General features: G+C 46.7%; 2 protein-coding genes across 3 annotated transcripts; one reads left to right on the top strand and one right to left on the bottom strand.

The window, feature by feature from the left end:
- Positions 1-1242: 1242 nt before the first annotated feature.
- LOC125537684 (xylanase inhibitor protein 1-like) lies at positions 1243-2145 on the bottom strand. Its single transcript, XM_048701013.1, has one exon. It carries the CDS (start codon positions 2143-2145, stop codon positions 1243-1245), a length of 903 nt encoding a protein of 300 aa, XP_048556970.1.
- A 6301-nt stretch (positions 2146-8446) lies between these two features.
- On the top strand, positions 8447-15819 carry LOC125526022 (probable starch synthase 4, chloroplastic/amyloplastic). Of its 2 annotated transcripts, XM_048691048.1 has the most exons (16): positions 8447-8837; positions 8962-9076; positions 10115-10190; positions 10293-11220; positions 11299-11350; positions 12080-12202; positions 12280-12355; positions 12435-12619; positions 12738-12929; positions 13022-13090; positions 13592-13801; positions 14145-14270; positions 14506-14655; positions 14913-14974; positions 15065-15140; positions 15239-15819. In XM_048691048.1, the coding sequence occupies exons 1-16, from the start codon at positions 8704-8706 to the stop codon at positions 15407-15409; spliced, it is 2745 nt and encodes a 914-aa protein (XP_048547005.1). In that variant the 5' UTR covers positions 8447-8703; the 3' UTR covers positions 15410-15819. The 2 variants fall into 2 exon arrangements, with proteins under 2 accessions (XP_048547005.1, XP_048547008.1); XM_048691051.1 differs by lacking the exons at positions 8447-8837; positions 8962-9076 and having other exon boundaries at positions 10115-10245; positions 10325-11220.
- The last annotated feature ends 3955 nt before the right edge of the window (positions 15820-19774 follow it).

Genomic DNA, 19774 nt, shown 5'->3' with positions numbered 1-19774 from the left:
ACATACCCTTGGTAAATTGTGTGCAAATAACATGTTAATACACAAATCGAAAAACTGATAACTTATGTACAAACACCATGGTAATTTTTTCGGGGAAACACCACACTAATTTTTAACCTATGAGAAAAAATTATTGGAAAATTTACCCTAGTAACTTATGTGAAAATTGCATGATAATAGACGAAGTGAAACTTGATAACTGTATAAACATCGCGGTAATTTGAAACATGGGATATAGTATGTCAAAACTTCATGTTTTTTTGTCCTCTTTTTGTATGCTATCAGGCTTCTTCTGAAAATCATAACGTACACTCAAAACGTCGTGGTAACTTTCACGAAGGGGAAGGGGGTTGTTCAAACATCCCCCCCCCTCCCCCCCGGCGGTGCGCACTTTAAATTTTGTGCAAAATTACGATGTTGCACATGTTTAAAGTTACTGTGATTTTCACACTATAGTTACCGACCTTCTCATGATATAGTTACCAGCTTTATCATGTCATTTTTTAACCAGGGGTGTTAATGTTTGAAGTTATCAGCATGCACATGCCATAGTTATCATGCTGCTCGGCCAAAGTTATCAAGCCTAAAATTAAGCTTTTGGTTGACATGGTAGAAATAAAAATGGTTCAAATTCCGTTGTTTGCATACTATGGACAACAACCTAAGATGGGTGAGTTGGTTATTAGTCATACTATGGACAACACTTTATTATTTCTTTTTCTTCCCACCTAAATTAACTAGCATAAAACCGGAAGAGAGAAAAAACCATTTTAAAAATAAAAATCGGGAGGAAAAAAATCGGTGGAAGCCTCCTAAGATCGAGCCGAGTTCAAACGCTCGAGCGGAACGAGGCCTTCTATATGTGTCAGTTATCTATAAAGATTGGTGGTGTGGTAGTTTTGCTATCCACCACACGTGTGCCAAATATAACGGTCCATATATATGTAAAGAAAGTGTAGGCGGTCCAAAGATCCACATAGAATCCATTTGAAACGACAAAGAAACAAAAGTGACTCAACAGTCAGCAGATAATCTATATACTCTCTCCGTCTCTCCGTACTATAATATAAGATATTTCTTTCTTTTCAAAAAACATGTTACGTTAGGAAACGGAGGGAGTACTTATTAATCCTGATCTACACAAAGATCTCACTTTGTTCCTGCACAACCCAGACAACTGCATACTTGTAAGATAAGCAAATTCACACGATGAGTAGTCCGTGAAGGAGGCTCAACTCAAGCCTATTGGATGGCGTAGGTGCTGTAGCCGGTTCGCTTGTCCTCATAGCGCTCCCAGATCACGACGCCGCCGTAGTTGGCCGCCTTCTGCACCACCGAGATAACAGCGTGGAGGTTCTTGGGGTGCACGTAGCCGACCTTCCGCTCCGAAGCCGGCAGGCCGAGGTAGATCTGCGCGTGCGGTTGCGCCGCCGTCCACCTGTCCCACTCCTGCTCCAAGTGAGCGGCGCAGTGGGGGTCGTCGTAGAACCTGACGAAGATCCGGTTGAAGAGCCCCGTGGCGAGCGCCCGCTCCACGCGCCTGTCCGGGTACCCGCACCGCGGCGTCGCCGACAGCTGCACCGGCGTCCTGGCACGGTAGCCCTTGTTGTAGTCCCATAGCCGCCTGGCCAGCTCGTCGTAGTTTTCGGGCCGCGCGCCGGCGGCACCGTCGATGAAGAAGTTGATGCCGTCGACGTAGGCGTCGCCGAACGGGCGGTGGACGCCCGCGCGCGTGCCGAGCATGTAGGCGTTCCAGAGGTAGTCGGCCACGTCCGCCGCGGACCTGCGCCTCGGCAGGGAGTACTGGCCGCCGAAGCCCCCGATGGAGAGGAATATGGACATGCCGTTGGACTGACACTGCTTGATGTCGGCGCCCACGGCGGAGACGTCGTAGCCGGAGAGGTCGAGGTGGTACCTGCCGTGGCCGAAGACGTCGAGGAAGGAGACGATGACGGTGGTGTAGGTGTACCTTCCGGTGTCGCAGGTCTCCCGGAGGGAGCCCTCGTCCTTGTTCCGGCCCCAGAACACGAAGACGTTGCCCGTCTTTCCCATGGCCGCGGCCGGGCCAGCGAGGAAGGCTGCGGCGTAGAGGAATGCGCTGAGAAAGACTGGGAGGGTGGCTGGCCGACGGCGAGCTAGCGCCATTGCTAGATGGATCTATATGACGAGTTCGATCTCTTGGTTGGTTGATTGCTTGCTCTGCCCGTTGGCGTGGAGAATTAGCTCAATCGAGCCTAATATATACTCCCTTCATTCCTAAATATTTGTTTTTTTTAATTTCAAATGATTACCATATACGAATGTATTTAGACATATTTTAAAGTATACATTCACTCATTTTGCTCCGAATGTAGTCACTTGTTAAAACCTCTATAAAGACAAATATTTAGAAACGGAGGAAGTATATAGGTATAGATCGTTGATCATGTAAAAGATCTGCATTCGAGTGGGAGGGAGATGTGGATTGAGGCAGCTAGCTAGCTAAACCGCGGGGAAGAACCCGAGGTTTTTCTTGTGTAAGGAGGTCTTGAGGCACCCAGAATGCGACTACTGTGAGCCGAGCCGAACAACGGCGAAGCTTAATTACCACTCGAGCTAGCTAGTGCTCGTTCTGACATGGTCGACAATAGGCACCGCAGAAAGCAAGTCGTCCGAACCTCAGCTGGATTTTGGTTGCATCCTATGTGCCGCGCGCAGTCGCTGACTCTGCTCGATGGATGAAAACATGGAGCCATGGAAGACATCTCGCGTCAAGACGTACGTACATACGAATATTTGGTGGGAGCCTCTCGCACAAAAAGCATATTTGGTGGGAGAAGGAAAAGAAGGAAGGAGAAAGGAAGCACGTAATCCAAATATGCCAAGGCCCAAGGATCTGGACATGAGGTGGAGGTTCAGCTCACATTTAGGGGTTGTTTGGATAGATGAAATATAGAGAATCGGTTCTATATAAAACAGAAAAACTGTTTAACAGACTAAAACCACGTTTGGCTCGTCTAACTAATCCACGGATATGCAAAACTGGATTCCTATAAACCTGGAATTTCAGGTTTATACAAAAACGACTATTAGTCATTTTTCTATAAACGCGTATATCTCTCTCGCTGATCCTTGTGGGCACGTTCATCAGTCAAAGAATTAGAATCTGCAGATGTGTCGGTGACCGGCGACAGCCTCGATGGGCTCTCACTAGTGTGCCACACCTCGACGCCGTCATCCTCTAGCCGCCGGCCGCCACCCGCCCGCTTCTTCTGCGCTGTCCGTCTTGTCATTACGTTCTGCAGCCGGCCGATAGAATTGATCCAGCCATCACTCTAGGCAGCAAGGTTCTACATCTGTGTGCGTGTTCACGGCCGTAATTTCGTGCGTCCAGCAGCAGGCGGATCGAATTGATCCAGCGCTTTCCTCAGTAGCTAGCTTCTACATGAACGTGTACACGGCTGTCCGGCGAGATCGATGAATCAACTCTCCTATATTTACATACCGGCAATGCTACACGTACAAACAATTTACAAACTTTTACAGATGAGTTTGTTTTTATTGGTCAACAAGTGAGCGGGACGACCCATCCCCCTGAAAATCAGGGGGGAGAGGTTTGTGATTGGTTGTTAGACGGAAAGAGTTTGTAAAAGCTTGTAAATCTTTGTATGTCTAGCATTTTTGATTTGCGTACCTCGACGGAATGTGACGGGAAAATAAGAAGCTCACCGCAGAATAGGAATGGTACTCTGAATCATTATCGAATAAGGAACTGACAAACACACTTTCCAAGCCAAACGTAGTCTTATACAAACTCATTCTTAACCAAAATGATAGTAAAACTGGTTTTGCTAAAAATCAGCTAAAAACTCGTTTTCTATAAACCAACGTCTAATATTTGCTATCCAAACAACCCCTTAAGCTGCCAAGTTAATGGTACTACATTCCCCTGTTCCGGCAAAAAGACAGCTGCTGGATAACGATATTTTTATTGCAGGAGTACGATTTTTACGTTAAAACTATATGGCGAACGGTTGCAGGGGTGAGATCCCAGCGAACACCCCCAAAGGCACCCGATCTAGATCCAATGGGTTGCATTTTACGAATTGCTATCGCATTTTCTCTATTTGGTTCGGAACTCTAGCCCCCGATTTATAGCTTATTTTTCAATATGTTTGGCTTGAATTTTGTATATGACAATTTGCGAAACCAGGAGTTACTTACAATGTGGTCATGTTAAGAGTTACTTTGTTATGTGGGTTGCATAGGTTGCTGGACACGGGCTCATACCACGTCTACTAGTGAGTGTAGTCGTGCAGATTTAATGTTGACCAACTCATCCTAGTCCTCGCTATTGATCAGAACATTTGCAACGATATCCTCCTCATGTGGGTTGTGAGGAGGTGACTAATGAAGTCTTTTAGGCAGCCCAACAAATGCCGCAAAGCCCATTACAAATTAGGGTTATGATCTAGGATCATCTTGGTCTTTGCAGGTGAGAGGATGTGATGTCTTATCCTCCATCCAGCCACAACTAACACAAGTGACGAAAACCAGGTTAGCCTCAATTGGAGAAGAAGAAAATAAAACCAAAAGAGAGGAAGATTGGATTAAGATCTTATAAGCAAGCAAAGCCGAAATGCTAGATCTACATAACATATTACATATTCTTTCCTTCCTCAACTAATCACCCCGACCCCTTGAATAGGGTGGGCCTGGGTAAGGCCTTTTTTTTCTTCCAACCAAATCAGGCCAGGTCAGCTAATTAGTAAGTTATGTAAGTATCTTTATGTAGGTGTAGCAAAGCTCGCAAGCAAAGGGAGCTCCTCCCCAAGGTTGGGACGGTTCAGATTCATCATCTTGTCTCTTTCAAGTTATGATTCCATCATCTTTGGTGAGACAGATTCAATCCCTAACTCTTGAGCATCAAATTTTATTGTGTTTATCCAATATCGTCAGATCTTGATGTATGAGAGCTTCTAGTACGTACTATCTAGAGAAGAAACTTGTTGTATCCCACCATTTAATTATACTGGAAGAAGATTTGGATGCTTTGGACCATGGCTTATCCCTCAACTTGGGGAGTTTTCATGTAAAAATTTGGTGTTCATCTCTACCGATTTTCTGCTACCATTCTTTGTATTTTCGCCTAGCACAAGACACTTGAGATGGATGTCTGATGTGCAGCGTTGCACTGACAAGACTTACATAAAGAATTTAAGTTTCATCCTAAGCTTTGTTTGGTAGAACTTACTCCATTTTGTCCCAAGTTTTGGATTCCGTGACTGAGCAACGACCCTTGGAGTTAGTTCATTAGTGGTGCTAAGATTACTTTGTTTTTGCTACAGTTTTAGTCTACAAGTGCGTAATTTCCAACAACATTGACTCACATTGAAAGAACAATCTGCATTAATCAAATTTGAGGTATGATCCCTGACATGTAACCCAGCCCCAATACTGGCAATGGTCTTCTTCTTCGGGATCTTTGTGGTGGTGGTGTTGCAGCAGGCAGCGACTTCGACGGCCGAAGGCCTAGCCTTGGGTATTAGGGTGAAGTCCCCCTAGCTGTTTTTGTGGCCGCGTCGAGACTGTGGCTTCCTTTTCTCCCCTTGATTGTCTTCCTGACGCGAGAAATTGCTATTGGATGGTTGTTTCTCCCTTGAATGTCTGCCTTGTGTATATTAGACCTTGGCCTTTTCTCCAAGGCGTTGGTCCAATTAGACCTTAATGCGACTACATCTTGACCACAAAATATAATATCAGGCCGGCTTCAACGATGAAGTGACAGCGACGACGCACATGTCTCGCGCTAGAAATGAGTTGATATGGCTCTATGAGAACCTAGTTGTATTTTCCTTGTTTTTTGAGATGTCTTCTACTGTTGAAACTTTATAACATAAATCCAAAGCCTTATTTGTAAAAAACACTCAAACTTCCACTTGCACGGTTGCACCCCAAGAACATGTCCAGTAGATGTCGTATTTTACATCATCAAATTATGGTTCGAGTAAAATATACATCATCTAAAAGTGCATTTTTATATCACCAAAAGGCTTCCAACTCCAAGAGATGATGTAAAATAGCTAGTGCTCCAATAGGGGATGTAAAATACATCAGCCGCACGAGAGCTGCTCTACAATTCTGCTGTCTCCGGCGACACCCGCGACAAAGCTAGTGCACATCGAGTAGCAGGCCGGCGACATTGGTGATGAAGATGAAGCAGTCGCCGCCGTGGTGGCCTTCGTCGTCTTCTTCGCCCGGGACGAAGCCGCGGCGGGGTCGCGCCGTGGTTTTGTCGTGGCTACCTTCTTCCTCGTCGATGGTTCCAGTTCGACAACGACAGCGGGACGAGGGGCTGCAAATATGTCGTGCATTTTGGGGGAGGCATGGCGGCGACGACGACGTCTGGACTGGCGGCAGATGTAGAGGCGACCATCACCGAAGCGGCTTTGGCGGCCGCAGGGTCGGAGGAGGAGTCCATGGGGACCGGCGGCAGTGGGTGATGACAAGAGGGTGGTCAGGCGCCACAGTTGCACGCGCGACTGCTCGGATTTTATTCGAGAGGCACAAGTGATGCAAATTTGCATCACCAAGTGTCCTATTTTACACTTAGAGCAAATCTGGAGTAATTTTTTTAATCAACATCATATGTTAAAGCACCGTTTTAGACCATCCATCATGATGTAAAAGGTTATTATTTATACATTATCTGTTGGAGATGTTGTGACTAGAATTCATTGACTACAACCTACCCCCAATGAGTAAAGTCTGATTTAAACCTTGAATTCATACTGCTCGGCGGAATCAAACCCTAACATTCAATCCCTGAAATCTACACCCTGTGGTGTATGATCTTGGCCTATCTCAACCCTAAACCCGCCTCGACTAGTTTGTCATGCTAGGAAAATAATGATCCCGGGCGGGATCACTCTCTACTCTCACTCACTGCATGGGTCCGTATGTCATATCCATCTTCTTTCCCATAATTTTTATCTCTCTCCGCAAGAGTGCGGTATTCGTTCAGAACAGTGAGGTGGGGCAGCGGAGCGATGGGGAGGTCCGGGCGTGTCTCGCAGGGAAGAAGGACGAGAGAAATGGATGCATGGGCGCTTGTCTTGTCTCCGTTCGCGCCGTCGACCTGGCGCCGGTGAGCGGCATGCATGCGTTAGGCCTGGCGGTGGCGAGCACCGGCGCAGAGCAGCTATCTAGAGCGAGCATTGGAGGGAGAAATAGAGGGAGAGGGGATGACTGGAGCTCCTCCATTAACGCGATATGGCGGAGAGTCGCTGGAATCCACAAGGGCGGTTGGAGCGAGGTCGGAGGCGAGGTGAGCTGCAGGAGAGTGCGCGCACACCAACTGTTCAACGGAATGTTGGTGGCTACGGGAGGAGCAAATGGCGAAGCTGGGGAGCTGGGGAGGAGGCAAGCGTGTGCCATAATTCTTTAGGACCAGGGACGGAACCGGTTCAAGCCAGGAGGAACTGCTGCGCGTGCCCGCGGAGATGCTCAGCAATGGTGGCTACAGCACGGCGTACAAGGTGGTGTCTCTTGCGTCCATGTATTCACACGCAAGCATGCACTGCAGATGCACTGACTGTCCATCCGGCTGATGGTGAGCTGCCGATGGCCCGATGCAATAATACAAGAGCCTTCTGCAGCATGTTTTTATGTACTCGTGTGTGTAGAACGGCTGCAACGATCGATTCTGCTACTCGAGGCATGTACTTGAAACGCCCAACCAAAACGTAGCCGTGGGAAGGACGCTTCGTCGTGGCAGTCTGGCAGAACATCCACAGCGACAACAAAGGCGACTGCAGCACAACGGCGGCAGCGTCATGCCCGTGAAAGCGAGACGGGATTCCCATGACGCCCAATCTCGCGCACGGGAAAACCAAAAGCAGGAACATACTGCTCGACGGGGCCGTTGAGGCTCGGCTCAAAAACTACGGGCTGACATAGCCAGCCACTTGTCGCTGGTGGCGAACTCAGGAGGGTACCGTGCGTCCGAGGCCGTTGTTCTCTGCGTCCGAGCAATGTGTGAGGAACAAGATTCTTATGGGCGCACGAAGACTGCTGTGGCGGCTATGGGTCGTTGTCGTGGCTGGTCGGTGGATGAAGATAAATATGACAGCCGGGACATAGATGTCAGCGAGAATAGCCTCTTATCCCGGTCGGGATCAATATTTCCCCGGTGCGTCAAACAGGTCAGGGGTCGAGTTTGACCGGAGTTGTGCCCATTTCAGGGATTAAGAGGCTATTAGGGTTCATTTTTGACAGGGTGTATGAGTTTAAGGTTTTTTTTAGACTTGACCCACCCTCAACACTGCTGGTGGCACCCTGTACCGACTTTTCTGTTGCGGCCGTGCTCACCGGCCTCTCTCCTCTCGAGCCGGCACGGGCGCACCCTGTACTAGTAGTACCAAACAAATCAAGCTCCACCGTCCGTTCCCTTCCCACACACTCCCCTCCGCTGGCCGCTTGCCCGACGAATGGCACCGTGCCACGCCCGGCTGCGCGGCGGGGCCCCAATTCGCACGGCCCTCCTCCTCCGCCTCCGCCCCCGCCTCGCCCGCGCGCGGAGCACGAGACACGCCACGCGCTGGCCCCCGGTCACCGCCACCGCCACCACTCTTCAGCCCCACTCCACTCCCCGCCGCTTTCCAGCCCGCCGCCCGCTTCAAGCTCCCCTCGCCCCACCAGTCGCCCTGCCTCTCCCTATTCCCCATGGCGTGCTCCGCGGCGGCGGGCGTCGAGGCGACCGCCCTCCTGTCCCCGCGCTGCCCCGCCCCTTCCCCGCCCGACGGCCGCTCCCGCCGCCGCCTCGCCCTCGCCTCCCGCACGCGCCACCGCAGCCTCAGGTTCGTCTCCAGCCCCCCTAATTCGGCCGCTTCGCTGGTCAGATGTATACATGCCGCTGCCATTCCTGGATTCTACGAATATGTCAAGGAGTCGGAATCTGACTTTTGTTGGCTGGCTTTCCAGGGCGGCCGCGCAGCGCCCTCACAAGAGCGCAACCGGCGCCGACCCCCTTTATAACAACAGGGCCAATGTGCGGAGCGACGAGGCGTCGGTTTCCGCTGAAAAAGAACGGCAAAGGGTATGTGCATCATGCTTTCTACTAGCAATCTATATCTTTCCAAATTTTTTTGTCAGCACGCGGAGTGACGCGACAGTAGATGCCGATTCTTCTTTTCCACAAAGCAAATCTGGGGCTTGGCTGCCACTGAAAGGCAATAACTTGCTCATATGTATTTCCACCTTGTTTTAACATAGATGTATGAATTTAAATCAGTTTCTGAATCTACTAACTTGCATCTACTGGCTTCCAAGTAAATTTCGCTCGTAATTCAAGATGGCCAAGAAAATCTAATTTTAAGCTATATTGCCAGCTAATCATGGGTCGTATAATGTTCTATTCATACGAGTAAAAACAATCTTTTTTGCTGTCGTAAGGTATTTCCCCTCAAATACTTCCTCATATCTGTGTATTTGTTTGGCGTTCCATAATTAGTGCTGTATTCCGTATTGCAACACATTAATTGGGATGTGGAGGCCGTTAAAGTAGAGTTGGGACACTACTATTGTATTTGCTCTATATAAACTGATGTATGAGTTCAACCGATGCCCTTGTAAAAATGTAAATAACATTGAAAATGTTATATGCTTATTTTAATATGTCTTTTCAATACAGCAAAAGTAAATCCTGTAAGTGTAGCAATTACTTGTGAATCATTGGTTACAAGTTACAACTGTTCATCATGAGATAGTTCTATTGTGTTTTCGTGTAGGTCCAGCAATTTACCTGTTAGATCTATCAGGCTGAGAGGTTACTTGGTGTGAACATTTTAAAAAGATCTTAAATTCTGTTTTTGTTAAACTGAAGCGAAATGCATCATCATTTTATTACTTCAATAATCAATAGTTATTAGATAAAGGTGCAAAGTTGGCATTGACATCTATATTTTAAACCAAATGGCAGCCAAGCCCTATTTCATTGAGAAATACAGCATACAACAGTTAAACAAAGTTAACATTCGATCAATTTTACCCTGAAATATAATCACTTTTAAATTTGCTCATATTAGTTACTGTTGTTACTTTTAAGAATTTCTAGGTTTTGTGATTTTCCCCACAGAAATACAATGATGGAGATGGCATATCAAACCTTAAGCTGGAAGATTTGGTAGGAATGATACAGAACACCGAGAAGAGTAGGGGATTCCTTCCTTTTGAATATCCATACAGTTTCCTAAAATGCATAGAGTTGTAAGTATGCACATAACAACCACTGAATTGCAAATTGATTTTTTTAGATATACTTCTTTTGAATCAAGCTCGTCTTCAGGCAATGGAACACGCTGATAAAGTTCTTAAAGAAAAGGAGGCCTTGCAGAGAAAGATAAACATTTTAGAGACGAGGTTGTCAGAAACAGATGAACAACATAAGCTTTCAAGTGAAGGGAATTTCAGTGACTCTCCACTAGCATTGGAGCTTGGTATTCTAAAGGAAGAGAACATTCTACTGAAGGAGGACATAGAATTTTTCAAAACAAAGCTTATAGAGGTTGCCGAGATAGAGGAGGGTATATTCAAATTGGAGAAAGAGCGTGCTCTTTTAGATGCTTCCCTTAGGGAGCTGGAGTCTAGGTTTATAGCCGCCCAAGCAGATACGATGAAACTTGGTCCTAGGGATGCCTGGTGGGAGAAAGTAGAAAAATTGGAAGACTTGCTTGAGACCACAGCAAACCAAGTAGAGCATGCTGCTGTGATATTGGACCACAATCATGATCTGCAGGATAGGCTTGACAAATTAGAGGCCTCACTGCAAGCAGCAAATATTTCAAAGTTCTCTTGTTCTCTTGTTGATCTTTTGCAGCAAAAAGTCAAATTGGTAGAAGAACGCTTCCAAGCATGTAATTGTGAAATGCATTCTCAGATTGAACTGTATGAGCACTCAACAGTGGAATTTCACGATACTCTTAGCAAACTAATAGAGGAAAGTGAGAAAAGATCACTGGAGAATTTTACAGGAAACATGCCTTCGGAACTATGGAGCAAAATTTCCCTTTTAACTGATGGATGGTTACTGGAGAAGAAAATATCTTACAATGACGCAAGTATGTTGCGAGAAATGGTTCAGAAAAGGGACAGTCGTCTTCGGGAAGCATACTTGTCATACAGAGGTACCGAAAACAGGGAAGTTATGGACAACTTACTTAAGATGGCATTACCAGGAACTAGGTACACTTTCTCCTTTGCTAAATGAGAAAACATGTTTATAGAAGTTAGTTAGTCTGTAATCTTTATTGATTAATGCAGTTCTGGTTTGCACATTGCCCACATAGCAGCAGAGATGGCTCCTGTCGCGAAGGTGAGTTTTAGTATTAATACAGCCTTTCATGCGTGCATTTAAAATCTTCTATTTGATATTTGGATAATTCACTGCCTAGTATGACTACTATCTAGGGACGCTTAGAGAGAACATTGTTTTAAGCACTAATATTCTGTAAATTAACAAAGTATTAAGTTTTCCAGTGTTTCACATAAATTCGAGCCTATCCACATATCTTACAAGTAACAATAAAGCACTATTTTAAATATATGGTTCTCCTCAGTTGTGTTCAGGTCATGATGATCCAAGGGCTAATTCAAACCGAGGTAAAACTGACAATGTTGAATGTGTGCTATCATTCTTTTTTTGTGAATGGATGTAGCTTTTTACTGTTAAAAAACTGTATGGATGCCCTTTTTTAGCTTATAAATTTTGATTGTGCAGCCATGAAATAGTAAATAAAACTCTGGCTGTACCAAAGGTGGTGAAATATCGACTTTCATGTCTCAACAAAGTTACTATCTGCAAAAAAGAAAGTCTAAAGGCTGCAGATATTTGTCTGTTGATCATGTGCATAGTGCATACAAGTTGTAGATCAATCTCCCCCAACTGCTTTACATTTTAATCTGTTTCTTGAGAAATTTATTGAACTACTGATGCTGATGCTGATGCAATGACTAATTCTTATGGAATCTGATTTTTGTCCATTCTGATCATTTTGAATCCTATTAGTCATCTTTTATATTTCTTATATGCATGCTTGTTTAGGTTGGTGGCCTGGCAGATGTGATATCTGGTCTCGGGAAGGCACTTCAGAAAAAAGGCCATCTAGTAGAGATCATTCTTCCCAAATACGACTGCATGCAGGTTGACCAAGTTAGCAATCTAAGGGTATGTCATAATGCTGCTTATCTATGTTTTGGTATGATCTTCTGTTAGGGTAAGATTGATATCATGTGATTGTGCAGGTTTTAGATGTTCTTGTGCAGTCCTACTTCGAAGGAAATATGTTCAACAACAAAATTTGGACTGGGACTGTTGAAGGTTACAAGCAACCCTTAGTTGTATCACTGTATAAAATTTATTTAAATCTGCATTAATCTAATTAAATTAGCATATGCAGGCCTACCCGTCTACTTTATTGAGCCACAGCATCCAGCGATGTTCTTTTCGAGGGCTCAGTACTATGGAGAGCATGATGACTTCAAACGTTTTTCGTACTTCAGCCGTGCGGCACTAGAATTACTTTATCAATCTGGGAAGAAAGTTGATATAATCCACTGCCATGACTGGCAAACTGCATTTGTTGTAAGCGTCAAAGATCATTTCACAGCATTGACTCATTGCCTACTTGACATTGATCTATTTTCTTGGTTGATTTACATAGTTGATTGTACTAAGTTACCCTTTGACATTTAACCTCCAGGCACCTCTTTATTGGGATGTATATGCAAATCTAGGCTTCAACTCAGCTAGAATTTGCTTCACCTGTCATAATTTTGAATATCAAGGAACTGCTCCAGCTCGTGATTTAGCATGGTGTGGCCTTGATGTTGAGCACCTAGACAGACCAGACAGGATGCGGGACAATTCGCATGGAAGAATAAATGCTGTTAAGGTATCAATTATGGCAAACTTTAGCAATATGTTTTGGAACTCAAACTCATAGCTATGGTATCAATTATGCAATTGTTTATTCATATTATTCAGGGAGCAGTTGTGTATTCAAACATCGTGACAACTGTCTCGCCAACGTATGCACTAGAGGTTCGCTCAGAGGTAATATTTCTTACGATTTGTATGTGATGTAGACTTTTTTTGGCTACTTTTTAATCGTCCTTCATGGTCTCACCAGTAGCCTTCAACTTATAAGATTCATCTGCAAAAATAGATAATTTCTAAGCATGTTGCTCAAAATGGCTAATTTTTGGAGGCAACCATTTCTGGAAGAGGATAGCAAGAAATCGCACAAGCTCTGGGAAACAAACACGCATATTGCTGTACCTTTGTTTGATCAGTAGTGCCAGACATATTCATGTTTCTACATGGACTGGACACTAAAGAGATGCTACAAAAAGCTTGGATACTTGAGAATACCCTAAATCAAGATATAGTGGCATGCATATCCGTACAGGGCTCTAATGGTCCTAGTGTTTCTAGTTACCATTAGTTTAACTTGTCTTAATCTTCCTCTCAACTGCAATTTCATTTTAGTAGTTTCAATTTGCATGTAAAGCGTTTCCATTTCTTGTGTGCTGATAATGCTCTTATGGTTCCCAGGGTGGGCGTGGACTCCAAGATACACTTAAAGTACATTCCAGGAAATTTCTTGGGATACTTAATGGAATCGACACAGATACATGGAACCCTTCCACAGATAGGTATCTGAAGGTCCAGTATAATGCTAAGGATCTCCAGGGAAAGGCAGCCAATAAAGCAGCCCTCAGAGAGCAACTAAACCTGGCTTCTGCATATCCTTCACAACCACTGGTACGATTGTCGATGCTGTTAAGCTCAGTTCTCAATTACTGGTAAACTGGATATATAAAGGTTCACCCTGTGCTTGAATTTGAACATTTTCCATCTCTTTATTCTCATCAATTTTCTTCGTGGAGTAGTCTGTTAGCTATATGGTTCTATCGTTTGTCATCACATTTATCGGGGCATGGCCCATGTAGTCTGAAATGAATTACAGCAGTTCCGTTTTTCGATTGTTTTCTTCAGTTAGCTAATATCATTTTCTGATCCCCTGCTGTGTGTATTCACCTCCTTCCATTTGTCTTGGAACTTGATATTGAATGTTAAACTAAATAACTGAAATTTTCTCAAGCAGGTTGGTTGCATTACCAGGCTAGTTGCTCAGAAGGGTGTACATCTTATCAGGCATGCAATCTACAAAACAGCTGAATTAGGAGGACAGTTTGTCCTTCTGGGTTCAAGTCCAGTACCAGAAATTCAGGTGCGTTTATGCCATGCAGTTTATGTCATAGTATATATCTGTGCAGATATTTTGATCAGACATGAATCTCCAAAGTAACAGAAGAAAACCACACTTCAGTACCTCATGAACAGTTTATTTATCACCGAAGGAACATGAGTCTGGAATGGTGTATTTTTTGTCTGTTTTATATTAAGCACCTTTTTTTGCCCATTTCTGGAACGGTGAACATACTTGCTTCTTGTTTTGTTTGCAGAGGGAGTTTGAAGGTATTGCAGACCATTTTCAGAACAACAACAATATCCGGCTGATTTTGAAGTATGATGATGCGCTGTCTCATTGCATATATGCTGCGTCTGACATGTTCATTGTTCCCTCTATATTTGAGCCATGTGGCCTCACTCAGGTGTGTGGCTTCTTCCCATACTTGATGATAAATGCATATCACCTAGTTTATACTAGGTACACATGTAGTAAGCTGACATCGTTTAGTATGACGCGTAATTTGTATCACTTGCTGAAATATATGCTTCAGTTGCCGTGATCATCTGGCACTTTCCTAGAAGTAATTAAACAAGTGCGAGTCTGGCCTCCTTTGCTTCTATCATCAATTTGATGTGTGGCCTTCTGACGCGCAATTTTGACATGCTTTCTTATGCGCAGATGATAGCCATGAGATATGGTTCTGTGCCGATTGTTCGGAAAACTGGTGGGCTGAATGACAGGTAAACAGTGAACCAACCGAGTGTTCCTCCAAACATACTCGTCACACCCAATCAAAGTAAGAAGTGTAATGGCATGCTTTGTGGTTTCAGTGTCTTTGACTTCGACGACGAAACAATACCCATGGAGGTGCGGAACGGCTTTACATTTGTCAAGGCCGACGAACAGGTAGGTCCTGTTTGCGCGCACAGCCCGGGAAGGGAAAAACCCTAGTCGATGGTTTCTGGCGGGCACAACACGACTCATCTGGACGTTCATTTTGCCAGGGCCTAAGCAGCGCGATGGAGAGGGCGTTCAACTGCTACACGAGGAAGCCCGAGGTCTGGAAACAGCTTGTGCAGAAAGACATGACGATCGATTTCAGCTGGGACACCTCGGCTTCGCAGTACGAGGACATCTACCAGAAGGCGGTGGCTCGAGCGAGGGCGGTGGCGTGAGCGCGCACACACACACGGTAGTTGGTTCCCTGATGCCCCCGTGCCCTCTCTCCCTGGCCCTGCCCTCATGATGCAAACGGCACTAGACGAAATCGAGGGATCATGGAAACAGAATCATATAGGAAGCTCCATGCTCTCGGCGCACATTTCTGGTAAGGGCGTGTCGGTGTATCACTGGTTATATGCGCAGTTTCTTGAAGGCAGAACACGAGCTAAAAATAGAGTAGCCACCGTGAGCCGTCAAGATCGTAGTACGTGCACTGTTGTTGGCATAATATTGGTGTAAATTGTAGGCTGTATAGTTTCCTGTGGGGTTGCAACGGAGCAGTATACGTGCAGTGCAGGTTGCAGAGTCGTATGTATTATGCAGAGATCTTATGGTCCGTGAGATGGGAGGTGCAAGAATTTCAGACGCCTGGACCGTAACCATCTTTCAGAAAAATACGTTGATTTTCTTTTTTTCTTTGAAAAAAAAGATATTAAAAAAATCCTTGAAAACGTTACAGCATTTTCGGGCCATTAACTCGCCACTATTCCACTGTTTTTTTTTTCAAATAAGGTTTTTTTTTGAGAAATTTCAAATAAGTTGTAACGACATTGCGCGCAGGCGTCTTACAAAGTGCAGATGGAGCCAGTGGCTGGGCTCCTTCCCATCGGCCCGTTAAGCGGAGAGGCTCAAGGCTCTAGCGAAAGCTTAGAGGCTGCTTGGTTCTTTCGGGAGCCATTACTTAACGAGCGCTTCTTTGGAAGCCTCGCGACAATCAGCGCTATTTGGCGCGTTCTCAGCCATTCATCACGTGTTGCGTTTTGCGTGTTTTTTTCAGATTTTTTTTCGCACGCGTTTTCGGCTAATTAAATGGTTTTTTGAATTTTTTCGACATTTTGGTTTTCCACTGGCCCTCCTTAGCTTTTCGACAAGTTCGGGAGCCACCAATTAACGAACGCTCCTTCGAGAGCCTCGCAACGATTAGCGTCACTTGACGCGCTCTCAGCCATTTGTCACGTGTTGCGCTTTGGGTGCTCCCTTCGGATTTTGTTTTTTTATTTTTCCGCATGCGTTTTCAGCTATTTAAACGGTTTTTTTTGGGGTTTTGCAACGCTTTTGGTTTTCCACTGGTCCTCCTTAACTTCTCGACAAAAAAATATTTGAAAAAAAATATTTTTGCGTGAAAAAACGCATTTTTTTCGCTTCACGAGAGCCACGGCCGTGCCTCTCGGAAAAGAAAAAAAATGTGTTTTCTGTTTTTTTTTCTTTCGCGAGGGTCATGGTTTTGCTTCTGCGAGAGGCACGGGTGTGCTTTCGCGAGAGTCACGGCCGTGCATCTCGGAAACGAAAAAAATATGTTTTCTGTTTTTTTTCTTTCGCGAGTGTCACGGTTTTGCTTCTGTGAGAGGTACGGGTGTGTTTTCGCGAGAGTCACGGTCATGCCTCTCGGAAACGAAAAATACGTGTTTTCTATTTTTTCCTTTTGCGAGAGTCACGGTTTTGCTTCCGCGAGAGGCATGATTGTGCTTTTGCGAGAGTCACGGCTGTGCCTCTCAGAAACGAAAAAAACGCGTTTTCTGTTTTTTTCCTTCGCGAAAGTCACGGTTTTGTTTCCGCGAGAGGCACGGGTATGCTTTCGTGAGAGTTATGGCCGTGCCTCTTCGGAAACAAAAAAAACGCTTTTTCTTTTTGTTTTCCTTTCTGTGAGAGTCACGGTTTTGCTTCCACGAGAGGCACGGTTGTGATTTCGTGAAAGGCACGGACGTGCCTCTTTTAGAAAGGGAAAAAACCCGTGCTTCCGGTTTGGTTTTTTCGTCCGGTTTTTTTATCCGGTTTTTTCGTGAAAAAAAAGTTCGTCAAAACCTATCAACATGAAATCTAGTTTTGAAGATCTTGACACGAGGAATCCAACAATAAAAGCGGTTTGAGATTTAGATCCACAGTATAAGAAATAAAACATTTTAAATAAATGGATTTATGAAAAAAGAAAAACTCCCAGATTGCGACAAGTGACGCTCATAATCTAAGAAGTTGAAATAATCTTTGCAATGAGTAGTCCTCAACTAATAATTTCGAGTTCTTGCAGATGCTCCGCCTGCCAAATCATGGGTGCGGATGGCGCGTCAAAAAATAGGCAAAGGAATCGGCCTCCATGGTTCCTACCAACTATTTGACGCAAAAGAAGAGGAGGAAGCCCTGGCGTGCTGGCGCATCAATATTTTGGCTCTGATGCGCCCATCACCAGCCTGGTCAACGACCGATTTTTTGATAAGGCAGGGCACGGCTCCAAATCAAACAGCTTCTTAGACAGTCACGTCCTCAACAAGACCTCTCTGGTGACTTTTTGGTTGTCGACGTTAAAAAATCGGTCCAGTCGCATCCTTAAAGACCTATTTTTCATCGGCTCGGACCGAAATTGACACCGGCGGACCTAACCCGAACCCGATGCGCTGGGGGCGCTCGGAGGCGCAGGGCGAATCGTTTTTGACGCGAAACAACCGTGGGCCCTCCTTGTCAGCGACTCGTCTCTCTTCTCATCGCTTCTCATCCTCATCGCCTCGTTTCCCGTGGCGAATCAATGCCAAAGCTCCCGCGCGCTGCCGTGCCGGTCATTCTCCTCCATTGATGCCTCACGGACGGCGCAGTGACCGAACGACGCGCGTCCCCTCGCCGGCCACGCGTACGCGTGGCGCCTCCGCCTATATAAGCCGATCCCAGCGTGCCGGTGACACGCACAGAGTCTCCACCGCCGCAGCGCCATTTCTCCCCCTTTCCTCCCTCTCCTCTCGCCGTCTCCAGTTCAAAGCATGGCCGAGCGTTTTCCAGGCGACGGTGCGGCGGCGAACGGCTTCGGCCGCCGCCACCTTCACGAAGACGAAACTCGGCTCCTCTTCGAGGCCGAGTACCCGGTCCCGCCGGACATGCGGGTGCCCGGGTCATGGAGGATCAGCGCCGGCGGGGTCCCGGTGCCACCACCGTCCACCGGGGCGGTGCGGCGTGCGGAGATCGCGCGTATCCGCGCCTCTCTGCTGCGGGCCGCGAGGGAAGGTCCACGGTGCGTCCCCGACAACCCGCTCTAGGATCCCTACTTCCGCCGCCGCCACGCCGAGCAGCTCGAGGCCACCAACGGCGTCGTGCCCTCTGGAAGGCTCAACTCCGAAGGTTGGTGCCAATGGTGGGGCGTGCCCGACCGTACGCTGGAGGCCGTCCTCGAGTACATCGAGGGCGGCAACACGCCGAGGCTGGAGTACCCCGCTCCCCCGTCCATCTCTCGCCGGCGTGGGAGCTCGTGGACGCCAAGGCGCATTGACCCGGTGGCGTCCTCCTCCTCGTCCGGCCACTCGTCCAACTCTCCCTGCCTCCACCCCGTCAAGCCGGAACCCCAGGACACGCCTGTCAGCGCGCGCACCTGCAACTCCAGCGTCCGCATTGACGACTCCGCCCCCGCCTCTGTCCGCCTCGTCCTCGTCAGGCCGAAGCCGGAGCCCGGCCTCCCTGCGGAGTACGAGGAGATAGCCCGGTGCGGCTTCTCCGACGAAGACGCCCTATGATGGGCGCGGGACGACTAGCTCCGCGACGAGATGGTTCGGCGGCACCGGGCTCTGGAGGAGATAGCCGCCCGCAAACGTGGGCGCGAGGACAAGCACGGCGTCGTGATCCTCGACAACGACGACGACGATGACGCCCACCGACCGTCCAACACGCCGCGCAAACCGGGGGAGGGTTGCAGCAGGGACGGCGGCTGCGGAGGAGGCGACGACGACGGTGGCGGCGACTACACACGGTTCTACCGCCTCCTCGGCATGTAGAACTGCAAGGGCGGCGAGGGAGACGACGAGGAGCAGCCTAGTAGCGTTTTTTTAATATTTTAAATATGTACAAACTCGCCGAAGTTTAGTTGAATTTACGCCGTATTTGTGCCGGAATTAAAATTTTGAAAAAAAACATGGATGCCGTGACTGAGAGGCATCACACCCCCAACACATGGTTTGCGCTGGTGCGTCTCCTGAAAGGCCAACGGCTGGAGATGCTCATAGTCTTCAAGGGAGTGATGATGGCGCTTGAGGGTGTTTTCTCTCTTTGTAGGCATTATCGAAGAGTGATTCCTCCTTGTTGGGTTGTGTCCCGCTCGGAATTGAGGATGTCATGACGGCTTTTTTATGTGGCCGGACTCTTCCTCAAGGTTTGTCAGGATAGTTGTGTGTAGCTTTTGGCGGATGGTCTTCAACAGGGTCGATGTTCTTTTTTTTAAGAAAGGAAAATATACCTGCTATATTAACCAGGTTCTGGTACATCCGTAGGCCGTAGCAAGAGCAGAAATAACACACTCTGGTGGGTGTCCCAGCCAGGTTTTACACTATTTATTCAGGCGATCGAAC

Source organism: Triticum urartu, chromosome 1, assembly GCF_003073215.2.
Source record: "Triticum urartu cultivar G1812 chromosome 1, Tu2.1, whole genome shotgun sequence".
In the NCBI taxonomy this organism is placed as follows: domain Eukaryota; kingdom Viridiplantae; phylum Streptophyta; class Magnoliopsida; order Poales; family Poaceae; genus Triticum; species Triticum urartu.
Note: the sequence above shows the minus strand (reverse complement) of the source record. Positions and strands in the feature narration are given on the sequence as shown.